At 33.9% G+C, this 12,975-nt stretch overlaps 1 protein-coding gene across 1 annotated transcript in view; it reads left to right on the top strand.

Moving 5' to 3' along the window:
• Positions 1-12,975, top strand: part of RASGRP1 (RAS guanyl releasing protein 1) — a 43,301-nt gene that overhangs the window by 20,975 nt on the left and 9,351 nt on the right. Inside the window, exons 5-11 of the mRNA XM_015815707.1 lie at positions 1,037-1,168; positions 2,054-2,207; positions 6,469-6,642; positions 7,314-7,430; positions 8,398-8,673; positions 10,154-10,234; positions 11,613-11,717. Coding sequence (XP_015671193.1) covers positions 1,037-1,168; positions 2,054-2,207; positions 6,469-6,642; positions 7,314-7,430; positions 8,398-8,673; positions 10,154-10,234; positions 11,613-11,717 — 1,039 coding nt within the window. The remainder of the gene's footprint in view (positions 1-1,036; positions 1,169-2,053; positions 2,208-6,468; positions 6,643-7,313; positions 7,431-8,397; positions 8,674-10,153; positions 10,235-11,612; positions 11,718-12,975) is intronic.

Here is a 12,975-nt window from a genome sequence, read left to right as displayed (position 1 = left end):
TTAAATTAACACTGCCATTATCTATTATTTTTTTTATGCTTCATTCATTTGCAAGGCCTTAAGAAAGCACAGATAAGAAATATATAGGATAACATTCTTATACAGATAGTATCCTTATGCTCAGCCAGAATAATTGATGAAAGCTTTAATTAGACAAAACAGACCGTGAATTTGTGAGGTGGCTAAGTTATTAACATCCTTCCATGTATTATTTTATTTACTTGTTTAGTTCCACTTTTATAGTTTTTTAATATTTTAATAATTATTATATAATGGTTTTAGGTAATGATTGTTTTATATTTATTGTTTTATTGGTTTGTTGTATGCTATCCAGAGTAACTTTCCAAGACATGGGCAGCCATATAAATTTGATAAATATATAAATATAATTGAACAGAAAAACAATAAAACAGAATATATTAAAAAGAAATCTAACACAAATCCTGACTAGAATATATGTCTCTTTCCACCAAGATAGCTACATTTTTTTTGAAGAAAGACCCCCTCTTTTCTTGTACCTTCTCTTTTTTCTGGAAATTGTACCTTTAATATGAAGTTCTGGAAAACAATATTAATCTTGTTTTTCCAATCTACACCCAGCAAGCACTCAAATCTTCAGGGAGAGGCCAGAGTAACATTTTATATCTACATGACAAAGAGCCTCTATCCCTTGTGAAGATGTGGATTCCAAGTCTACATAGGGCAGGGGTCTTCAAACTTGGCCCTTTTATGACTGATGGACTGGCTGCTAATATTGAATATTCTTGCTTTGACATCTGGGAGTTGAAGTCCATGAGTCATAAAAGGGCCGAGTTTGAAGACCCCTGGCATAGGGTGTTGTTTAGTGGGAATGTTTGAGATCTGTCAGTTGACTATAAAACTGCATTCATGAGTGTGTTACCAATTTTGCTATTTGGAAGAAATGACATCAAGGTTCTGAAGAAAATCTGAAATACATATACATAAAGAGCTGCAATTTGCAATCATATATAGTATATAATTCCAAGTACCACGTTTCTTTCTTTTTTGTACACAGGTATTGGATAAGAGAATTCTGGGTCATGTTTAAAACAGATACCAATCTTACAAATACTATGGAAGAATTTCAGGAATTGGTGAAAACTAATGGTGAGGAGTTACACTGCCGCCTAATTGACACATCTCAAATGTGAGTGTCAATGCCTTAGTATAGAATTCCCAATAAATAATTTATATGGCCATTGGTGTGTGAGTGTGTGTGTGTGTGAGAGAGAGGGGGGGGAGGGGGGTTGTATGAAATTACTTCTTCATATGATTAAATGGCAGTGGTTAAAAACCATAGTCTTTTTTTTAGTTTGTATATCTGTGATAATTGCAGGTAGTCCTTGACTTATAACCATTCCTTTAGTGACTGAAGTTACAATAGCACTGAAAAAAGTGACTTATGACCATTTTTCACACTTATGACTGTCGCAGCATCCCCGTGATCATGTAATCAAAACATTGTAGGATGTTTTCAATATAACTAGGGATACTTTTTATTATTAAAATATGTAGTATATTTTTACACATGTTGTAGGCCATCCAGAGTTGATTGGACAGTAAGATGGGAAGCATATCAATTTAATGGATAAATATTAATCCACACAGACAAATATTTTTCAGTATGTTGAAAATACAAACAAAGCAACCTCTATATGGATAAAATCAGAAAACTCCACAAGAGTTACATATTGTATGATTTTAGCTTGATTTTAGCTAATTGCAGAAACTCATGCTATGAATTGAAATCTATTTTCTAGCAGTAATATAACATTCATCTGCTAATCCAGATGATGATACCTTTTAGATAAAAAGATACAATTTCTAAGCTTCTTAACTTTCAAGTACACATACTTTTGCCATTTTAGATTCATCTACTATAGAGATATAAGGTAGACCTGCTAGAAGTTGTTCAATATTACAGTAGTACTTCTTTTCATTGCTGCTATTTGCATGATTTTGAGACGAAGGAATATGCTAGTAAATATTCTTGCAGGTAAAATTTGATTTTCCTTTTTCCTTCTTTCTAAAGAAATGCTCGAGATTGGTCCAGAAAGATAACCCAGAGAATAAAATCTAACAGCAGTAAGAAACGAAAAGTTTCACTGCTCTTTGATCATCTGGAACCAGAGGAATTGTCAGATCACCTCACTTACCTTGAATTCAAGTCCTTCCGAAGAGTATCAGTGAGTCAATGACTTTTTATAAGTTAATTGCAATTATAATTTATAAATAACTTATAAATTATGCAGTTTCTTTGAATAATGCATGTAGTGAGGTAAGTTCGGTGTGGAAAGATGAAAGTAATGAAGTAATGATGCTGAAGCGGAATACATTTTCCACCTACTTTTACATTTCTGAGAGCAAGGAAAGAGGTTGTGTTGAGTGTAAATTGGTGCATGCTTAATAATATCCATTGGCCTGTTGTACAACTGACACATTTCCAATAGAATGCAAAGATAATTAATTCAAATAATTCAAATTCAAATAAGCTCAAAGTTTTATTATGCAAGGTATGGAAATTATAAGGAAAGGCTTTCTTATAACGAGCACACTTCTTAAACATTTTGTTTAGAATATAGAAGCAGAGTCCATTTATTAGTCAAAACTTTGAAGGAGTTGGAAGTATCTCCTTCCCATTCCATCTTGAATTAAAATTGGTCCAATAAATGCAGTCATATTGGGAACAACAGGCAGTGGCGTGGGCAAAATTAGTAAGTATGCCTTTCAGTTGTAGTGCATATTGTTTGTGCACCTTGAAATTTAGTTGGTTGAAATTTGACTGGCCCTCTCCCTAATTATTATTCAAAATGTTGGAAATAGATCTTTCTTTGGACAAATGACACTGTTGATGTGTCTGTGTGCTTAAGTACAATTAACTGAAATTATTTTTTTGCATGACTGGCCTTCTTCCACTTCTAAATAAAAATTTCTAATGATTTAATTGTAGAATATTACACACACACACACTGTACACAATTATTAGCCAAGTGAGTATATTGACCATATCATCATTTTCATGCATATTTCCCATCTCCAAGCTATATAAATTTGAATGCTTAGTGCAGGGGTAGGCAACCTCATGGACTTCAACTCCCAGAATTCCTGAGCCAGCCATGCTGAGGGAAAAGGGAGAGGTTCCCAAGCTGAGCCATGCTGGCTCAGGAATTCTGGGAGTTGAAGTCCACGAGTCATAAAAGAGCCAAGGTTGCCTACCCCTGGCTTAGTGGATATAAGTATATCAGGTGATGTGTATTTATGTAATGAGGGAGGGTGTGGCCTAAGAAGATCAACACCCTATATCAAGGTGTGCGTAATTATTAGGCAGCAGCTTTTCCTCAGGCAAAATGAGTCAAAAAAGATTTAACTGACTCTGAAAAATAAAAAAAAATGTAAAAAGTCTTTCAGAGGCATGCAGCACTCTTGAAATTGCTAAGATATTGGGGTGTGATCACAGAACCATCAAATGTTTTGTTGCAAATAGTCAACAGGGTTGCAAGAAGCGTGTTGAGAAAAAAAGATGCCATTAACTGCCAAAGATTTGAAAAGAATTCAATGTTAAGCTCCCAGGAACCCATCATCCTCCAGTGCTGTCATATTCCAGAACTGCAACCTACCTGGAGTGCCCAGAAGTTCAAGGTATTCAGTGCTCAGAGACATGGCCAAGGTAAGGAAGGCTGAAACCCGATCACCATTGAACAAGACACCTAAGCTGAAATGGCAAGACTGGGCTAAGAAATATCTGAAGACAGATTTTTTCAAAGGTTTTATGGATGAGAGTGACTTTTGATGAACCAGTTGGATGGGCCTGTGGCTGAATCAGTAATGGGCAGAGAGCTCCACTTCAACTCAGACGCCAGCAACGTGGAGGATACTGGTATGGACTGATATTATTAAAGATGAACTAGTTGGATCTTTTAGGGTTGAAGATGGACTCAAAACATTTGATGGTTCTGTGATCACACCCCAATATCTTAGCAATTTCAAGAGTGCTGCATCCCTCTGAAAGACTTTTTACATTTTTTTTTTATTTTTCAGAGTCAGTTAAATCTTTTTTGACCCATTTTGCCTGAGGAAAAGAAGCTGCCTAATAATTACGCACACCTTGATATAGGGTGCTGATCTTCTTAGGCCACACCCTCCCTCATTAGACAAATACATATCACCTGATATGCTTATATCCAGGGCTTTTTTTTGTCACAGAACGCCCAGAACAGAGTTCCGGCACCTTTTTTGGATGAAACCTTGTAGGGAAGGCAAGGCGGGTTGTATAACATGTGTGAGTTCCGGCACCTTTTTTTTTTTTTTTTACAAAAACAGCACTGTTTATATCCACTAAACATTCAAGTTTATACAGCTTGGAGGTGGAAAATATGCATGAAAATGATGATATGGTCAATATACTCACTTGCCTAATAATTGTGCACACAGTATGTATATGTGTATGTATGTATGTATGTATGTATGTATGTATGTATGTATGTATGTATGTATGTATGTATGTATGTGATTGGATAAATGAAATAGATGGTTAGTAAACAAGGAAGGAAGGAAATATACCGTATTTGTAAACAACTACATCTAATAGTTGGTATGCTCTTACAAAACATGCTTAATCTTTTTCTGTGGTCCATATTCCATATAGAAGGACAGTATCTCTGGAAGGGGATGATTGGACTAAGTAAGAGTGGTTAGCAAAAATTATATGTCTTATTTTGCATAAGTTGAAGGGTTTTCCTGTAGCAATGAAGCCTTGCCTTCTCATCCTATGGCTCCTTCTCATCCTATCAGTTGCAGTGCCTATGCTTGTGGAAGAACTATTCCATTGAGTTTAAAGCTAAGAACATAAAATCAGGTGAGCCAGGAAGCCTGGTAGGCTCAAAACAAATGCAACTGGCCACATTGAGCCCATGGGGACCAACATATTAGTTTATAGTGGTATGTCAGCAAAACTAGCATTCATCAGGAAGGCAAAAATGGAGTAGGATTAGTTTCTAAGCAAGGACCGATAATTTATGAATATTGGTTCTTTATCTCCTTTTGCTTGAAAATGTATAGCTAAATTGCTTCAAAGCTTTGGAATGAGTCCCTGATCAAAGAATCAATGTATACTTGTCTCCACATATGTAAGTTTAGCAATTCAGAAAACAAACCGTAATGATTCTCACTTAGTCATGCGTCAGTACTTTTTATTTTGAACTCTTGTTTTAGGACTTTTCTCATGTGCTTAGTTAAAATATAATGGTCATGAAAACTGGCCATATCTCCATCCAGTAAACAGCAATCCATTTACACAAAATTGCTATTTAAGCTTGTATATAGCCTATTTTTCCATTTAGGTTAATGGCTGTTGACTAAGAACAACAATGCCTTATCTTTTTTTAAAAATCAATCTTGATTGCATTAAACAGGCCATTTGGTTACATAACAGAGTTGATGATAAATGAATACTAAGATAATTTTGTTTATGTACAAATGAAAGAACTATTTTATACACTGATGTTAAAATAAATAAGCAGTTGTTTTTGAAAGAGCATATTTCATAGCAGTGTCCATGTTCTGTTGCTTTGTTTTTGTTCAGGACCTCATTCCCATAATAACTGTGTCAAATGTTATAAATTGCCAGGGGAAAATATTTTAAGTTAGTCAAAATACTTTACCGTGGATCTTACATGTAAAAACAGAGGGCAAATATCTGTATAGAAATTGATAACTAAAGCAGGAAACTGATTTTAGTAGATGATTTTTTAAAGCAAGTTTCAGCATGGAGATTTTTAAAATAATATAGACTTTTTCACGTGAAAATGATGTGTTCTACTGGAACTATTTTATGTCCATCATAAAGGGTTTACAGCATTTGACATAACAATAAGAGATTTTTCTAATCAGTTTTCTAGGCAATTGTTGTTTAAAACTAGCTAACTAACTTCAAATTATATTTTAATAACCCTATTTAGATTTCCATAAACTTAAGTACAGGTAGTTCCCCACTTACAACCACAATGGAGCCCAAAATTTCCATTGCTAAGTGAGACATTTGTTTAGTGAATTTTGCCTCATTTTACAATCTTTCTTGCCACATTTGTTAAGGGAATCACTACAGTTATTAAGTTAGTAACATGGTTGTTAAGTGAATCTGACTTCCCTATTGACTTTGTTTGTCAGAAGATCAGAAAAGGTGATCACATGACCACAGGACACTGCAACCATCATAAATATGAGACAGTTGCCAAGCATCTGAATTTTGATCATGTGACCAAGGGGTTGTTGCAATGATCATAAGCATGAAAAATGGTCATAAGTCACTTTTTTCAATGCTGTTATAACTTTGAACAATCACTAAATGAACTGTTGTAAGTCGAGGACTATCTGTAGAGGTTACATAGAATAATTTAATGTAAAACTATATTTGTTTAACCTGTCAATTAATAGTTACTCTACCTGAAGTTTTCAGATTATCAAAACTACATCATAAATGGATGTGTGAAGGACAATCCAACAATGGAACGCTCAATCACACTTTGTAATGGTATTTCACAGTGGGTGCAACTAATGGTATTAAATAGACCAACACCACAGCTTCGAGCTGAAGTATTCATCAAGTTCATTCATGTGTCCCAGGTCAGCTCGGTTATGAATTACTTTCAGTTTGTTTTATTCTTTATTTGTTGTTCATTTAATAATTGGTGTTACATTCAATTCATCATCACCGTCATACCTCTCAAGAGGTTATCAGTGCCTGCTGCTAAATGGGGTCTTTAGAAATGCTGCAGTGATCAGTCATTTCCTTTTTGAACGGGCTTAGCTGACATTGCCAGCATTATTAGGATGGGGGCTGAATGGATTGATACCGAGTATTGCATTGTGAGAAATGCACAAAAGCTGTCAAGAACGTTGGTACCACTGTCCATAGAAATATAGGAAAAGGAAATGGACAAGATAAACATATGCCTGGGGGTGGGAATCTCTTGGAGCATGTGGCTTGGTATCCATCTGTTTATATTAGATACCAATGCTAGGTCTGGTTCTTTTATCTAATCAGATCACGTTTCCTATGGGGGAAAAGTCAACATTAAAAATCTGTAAACTAAAAAAAAGCATTTATCTAACTCAAAGTAAGTAGGTTAGATAACTACAGAGCAAAAATTTTGTTAATAACACTGAATAAAATGTATTTAAAGCTGTATTGGGAAAATGTTCCTTTAAATATTATCGAGATAATACCCAGTTCAATTATATTAATCAAAAATATATTTTTCATCAAACAATTGTACTGTTTTTTTTAAATACAGAAACTTCATCAGTTGCAAAATTTCAACACATTAATGGCTGTGATAGGAGGTCTTTGCCACAGTTCCATCTCTAGACTTAAAGAAACAAGTTCTCATGTTCCTCATGACATCCATAAGGTTAGTTGTGCTTTTTCCTGGTTTTTGTTCATTCCCCAATATACGTATTAAATCTGTACAAGCAGTTTAGAAAGACACTAGGCAAAGTGAGCTCTAATTTTCTGAACATGCTATTCCAAACGTTTGGGCACTGTTTCCTCTTGCCAACTTATTCTATTTTGGTGGTAATTCCACTGGAAGCATCTATGTTATATACACATACATGCCGAGATGGTATCTTGTCCTTTCATACCTTGAGCCACAGGTTGGACAACATCGCTGCCATTTTCTTATGCATTCCTGTGAATGATTTTCAGAGTTTTAATTAATACCCCATCTTTCAGCTATAAGACCATTTAAGATCATTCACCAATATGGTGTCAAAGATTAATACATGATAAAGATGATGAACTTCATAAATATTTAAAAATTACTATTCTATTGAGCAATTTGGAAATAATGACTAAGTTGTTGTGGTCAAAGTTTGCCACTGAAACTATTTTTAAAAAGAGATTGTTATATAGGATTCTGATGTATGATTGAAAAATGGTTGAATATATGTCTCAAATGGCTATAACACTAAGCCATAACTCAATAATATCAGAACATGTCATAATGTCTTTTTGGGAAGAAGAACTGCAAATTTTAGATTAACTGCATGGGAATCTGAGTAAGTGAGTTTAATCTTAAATATGATGACTGAAATTCTAATTTGTGAGGCTGACTTTCAATGGACTATAGCAGTGGTTAATTTAAATTGGAAGCAGAGACTTTTAATCACTTCTTTGCAGTTATGTCCAAGGAGGGAAGTTCATGAATTTATTCTTATTATTCTTAATTATGACTTGGCATTATATCAAAACATAAATGTTATAGTATTTCATTGCAAACTTGCTACAGTGATTTATTTGTTATATTATACTAAAAATATATTATACTAAATTACGAACAAAGCTGACTGAATTTGCTTTTGTTGGTTTGCCTTTAGATATTCAATGAAATGACTGAATTGCTGTCATCCGGTAGGAACTATGATAATTACAGACGTGCTTATAATGAGTGCAGTAACTTTAAAATCCCTATTCTTGGAGTACATCTGAAAGATTTAATTTCCCTTTATGAAGCTATGCCAGATTACTTGGAAGATAAAAGAGTTAATATGCACAAATTGTATTCTTTATACAATCATGTCAATGAATTGATACAGCTGCAGGAGATAGGTCCTCCTCTGGAAGCTAACAAAGATCTTGTACATCTCCTTACAGTAAGTGTCGATATTTATAGATTGTATTTTATGTAATCTGCTTTTACTTTTTTTAAAGTTAAACCAGCCTGAGCTATTTTAAATAGATAGAGTGTTACACATTGAAAGTTTCTGTTCAACTCTATACAGTACAAATATTTAACTGATAGGAAAGCAATCCCTTTCATTTCTGAAAAAAACAATGTTAATTTGTTTTCTACATACTCTTTGGTTCCACTGCTTTGTGACCCAGCTCCTACTGTATGTTGCTTAGTACTGTGACACATATGTCTGTAGAATACTTTAGTCAGGGCCAGAAATGGGCTTCATTTATTTTAGATTTCTGAAGATTTAGAATTATAGAATTGCCATCCTAAACTACATTGCTTAACATCCATGTCATTGGTCCCTCACTGTGAATATTCAATGGATAGTAGCTGTATGATAGATAATGAACACATGTAGCTGATCAGTATAAGAAGCTGGTTCAACATTAGTACAATTGCTTTGTGCTTTGAACCTTTGAAAACAGATTTTGACAGCATAATACTGTGGTAGTAAGATCTGAATTGGCTCAATCTTAACCTTAATCTTAAAAACCTTAATCTTAACCTTAATCTTAAAAACATTTTTCTAATTATATTTCAGCAGAATGATACCTGCTCAGATTTAATAGATTGTAATCTTCCACAGAGCTAGTGTAAAGCTAAGTGAGAGTATAAATACAAATGGTTTCTTGTGAAAAACAAAATAGGATTTTAATTACTAATATTGCTCCTCTAAAAATACTGTCAATATTATTTAACTAGTTCAAATCCTCCTCCCCCCCACACACACAATCACTCACAGATACATACAGAGTTACCTCTCTTTGGATCAGCTTGAACAGTCACAGGGAAAGATTGTAGGAACAATGAAAATTACATATTAATTTGCCCATGATCTTCTTCTGCTTCATTGCGATAGTTTCTAGAAAACATCGGAATCAGGGACGAGAAGACTATATACTTGTCTTTCCTGATACCACAGCTAGTAAATGTGAGCAGATATCACAGAATAAGGCCTGACAGGATGTCGTTTGACTAAATTGGAAAGTTTACATCCCATGAACCTGAAATCCTCATGTAATCTATTAAGATTTGAAAGTGGGTAACTTTCCTTCAAAGCAGATCTGAACTATTTTGTCACTGCTTGCATTTCCAGTATTTTTTGTTTCCAGAAAAATGTATTTAAAATGAGAGTAGATTTTGAATAAATTGCTTTGGGGGTAAGGTCAATTGCTGATATCAGAAGCTCTCATATTTGCTCTGCTCTGATCTACAGCACTAAAATATATGTGGATAAATGCTGGAAAAATGTGTTCATTTTTTATTGTGATGTTTAGACTTATGATATCTAGGTGTTTGTGCTATATTAGAGACCTCAGATTCAGAAAAACACAACATTTTTGGAGAACGCTATAGCATTTTGAAAGTTAAATTGTTCTTGTATTTATTTTCAGTTGTCACTTGACCTTTACTATACAGAAGATGAAATTTATGAACTTTCATACGCACGAGAGCCAAGAAGTCACCGGGCTGCAGTAAGAAATTTTACTCCAAAACAGGATGTAGAGATAATTTAATTATAACACAACAACAACAATTATAATAATTTAATATAGCCTACAATAGTAATAATTAAATAAGTGCAATACAAATGCACTTATACTGTATATTGCAAACATACATTTATATGTTGCAGTAGCAGTATTAACTACGAAGACATGTACTATTTAGGGCAAAATTTAATAGGCAGTCAAAAGCAATTCAGTATCCAAGTATAATAGTAACAACAACAACAACAAAACCTTTCCTTAGCAAGTCAGTGTGCTAGAATAGGGACCCTTCCACTGACCAAAGACCTCACTTAACTTTTGTGAGGGGAAGAGGTATGTAAAAATAGAGTTTCGAACCATTTTTTAAAATTATGATTTATTTGTTAAGTATAACAATCATAAGATATAATACATACAAGCCAAAATATTGCCCTGCTAGTAAAATATTTCAGTACTTACACAATAATCTTTAACTGTGCCATCATTTTTAATAGTCTTGACCAGAAGTGTATGAGGGCTGTAAAAAGAGAACTAGAGTTGCTAGTGTTAATGGAATCATAAATACAAAATACCCCCAAATCACAAAATATCTAAGTTTAGAAATTGCTGACCCATAGTCTCTTTTTCACAAACTCAACAGTATCATGGAAAAGTCCAGTCCAACTTTCACACCATCAGCAATAATGACAAGGGATGATAGTTACAAATACATTCTTAAGAGACCTTCTAAAGCTGAGGGTCTTAAATAATAAATAATAATAAAGCCAACTGTCTTCTCTGTATTACAGGTTTGGGCAACTCCCAATTTGCTTTTGTGACTTTCGGAGTGTCCTTTCCCAACTAATGCCTCCATTTCTGGTGACATTAGTTTTATGCCCCCTCAGAAACAATACTTTAAAAAAATGAAGGGCAATCTCCTAAAGTGCAGGGGGTGAAGTGGCTGAAAAAATGGGATAGATTATGATCCACTAATTCATAATGTCCTTTTTGCCTTTTTCAAAGCCAGTCTGCCTCACAAGAGGTACTTTGCTTTAGGTAGTGGCTAATGATGCTATCCAATGTTGTTCTGGATTGAGATTTCCAACATAAGAGTATTAGTAAAAGTGTAGTTTTGATAATTTGGGAAATTAATTAATTAATTAAATTTATGTAGCACTCAGCTCTCAGCAATACCATATACAATATATAAGAGAAAAATATTACATAAAGTTGAGTTACCCAAAGTATGTGGCAGCTTCACTTTATTAATGTTTACTTATTTAGTACCATACTAAATATTGAAATATTCTAAACATATAACTGATTTTAAACATTTAGGAATGCTTTTCCTCAATAAACATCCAAATACATTTTACTTTTTTAGCCGCTGACACCTTGTAAACCACCAGTTGTAGCAGATTGGGCCTCTGGAATTGCCCCCAAACCTGATCCAAAGATAATTAGTAAGCATGTCCAGAGAATGGTAGATGTAAGTATGCTGTTTTATTTACTATAAATTTTTATGTAGTCTTCTGAGTCCTGATTCATGCTATATTGATTGCGGCAGTTCATTGCAGAATTCCCATGTCCATTAGGATATTACTAGAAAATATGTTTATACTACTGCTGTGCTTCTAGATCTTAATAACTTATTTTTCATTTACTTTATTTCATTCCAGTCCTTTGCTTGGAAACCCCCACAAAAGTACCTTTTCCAACAAAGAGGCTGGGAAGAAATATATGGCTACCCCCTATCCATATATAGCATCCCTATGGGTATTAGACCATTATGTACTTACAATAAATAAAATCTAGGGCTTCATGATAATAGAATAGAATAGAATAGAATAGAATAGAATAGAATAGAATAGAAGTTTGAAGGGACCTTGGAGGTCTTCTAGTCCAGCCCCCTGCTCGAGCAGGAGAACCTATACTATTTCAGACAAGTGACTGTCTAGTTTAACCCCTTTGTCTCAATTCATGATGTGAAGGAACATTTCTGCTAGCAGCTTCCCATGATATAAATCCAGAAAAATGAACTTTAAATTTTTTACTATAACCTAAATTAACACTCTACATGATTGCAAATCTGAGACCTGGCTACAAAACTTTGAAAAATGTAGTTTGAAAATCATGGTGCTAAACTCTGAGAGTAAATGGTTAAGTATCAGACTAGAAAGCAGGAGACTGTGAGTTTTATATTGATTTACATTTCATGTTTCCCATCTTAGCCATAAAAGCAACTGGGTATCTTTGGGCCAGTTACTCTCTCTCAGCCTAACTCACCTCACAGGGTTGTTGTTGTGAGGAAAGGTTTGTTGGATATGTTCACTGCCTTGAGTTGTTTGTAAAACTAATAAAGGTGGAATACAAATAAATAAAGTAAGAATTGAAGGGAAAGAAGGAATAGCACTGCAAAAAAGGGCATTTGTATCATTTGATGTTAGAACTAAATTATTTGAAATTTCTATGAAATTTTTAAATAAGTACTTGACTAAGCAGCATGCTGTGTATTATATATTATGCAGAGGACTAAGTGGAGACCCTGTATTTTAGTAGAGAGCGCAGAAGCTAAATACTGTATGTAAATGAAACACTTTTAAATGCCAAATAATTTTTAATGATTTTAGAGAAAAGGAGAAATTGATAGTTTTCATTATATGTTACCTTTTTAAAAAGTACTTTAAAATTAAACCATGTAAAACACCCCAAATCTCTATTTTGCTATTTGTATATTGAATGCTATT

Source organism: Protobothrops mucrosquamatus, unplaced genomic scaffold (assembly GCF_001527695.2).
Source record: "Protobothrops mucrosquamatus isolate PMUCROS unplaced genomic scaffold, P.Mucros_1.0 scaffold_104, whole genome shotgun sequence".
Lineage (NCBI taxonomy): Eukaryota > Metazoa > Chordata > Lepidosauria > Squamata > Viperidae > Protobothrops > Protobothrops mucrosquamatus.
This window is presented reverse-complemented; position numbering and strand designations above follow the sequence as displayed.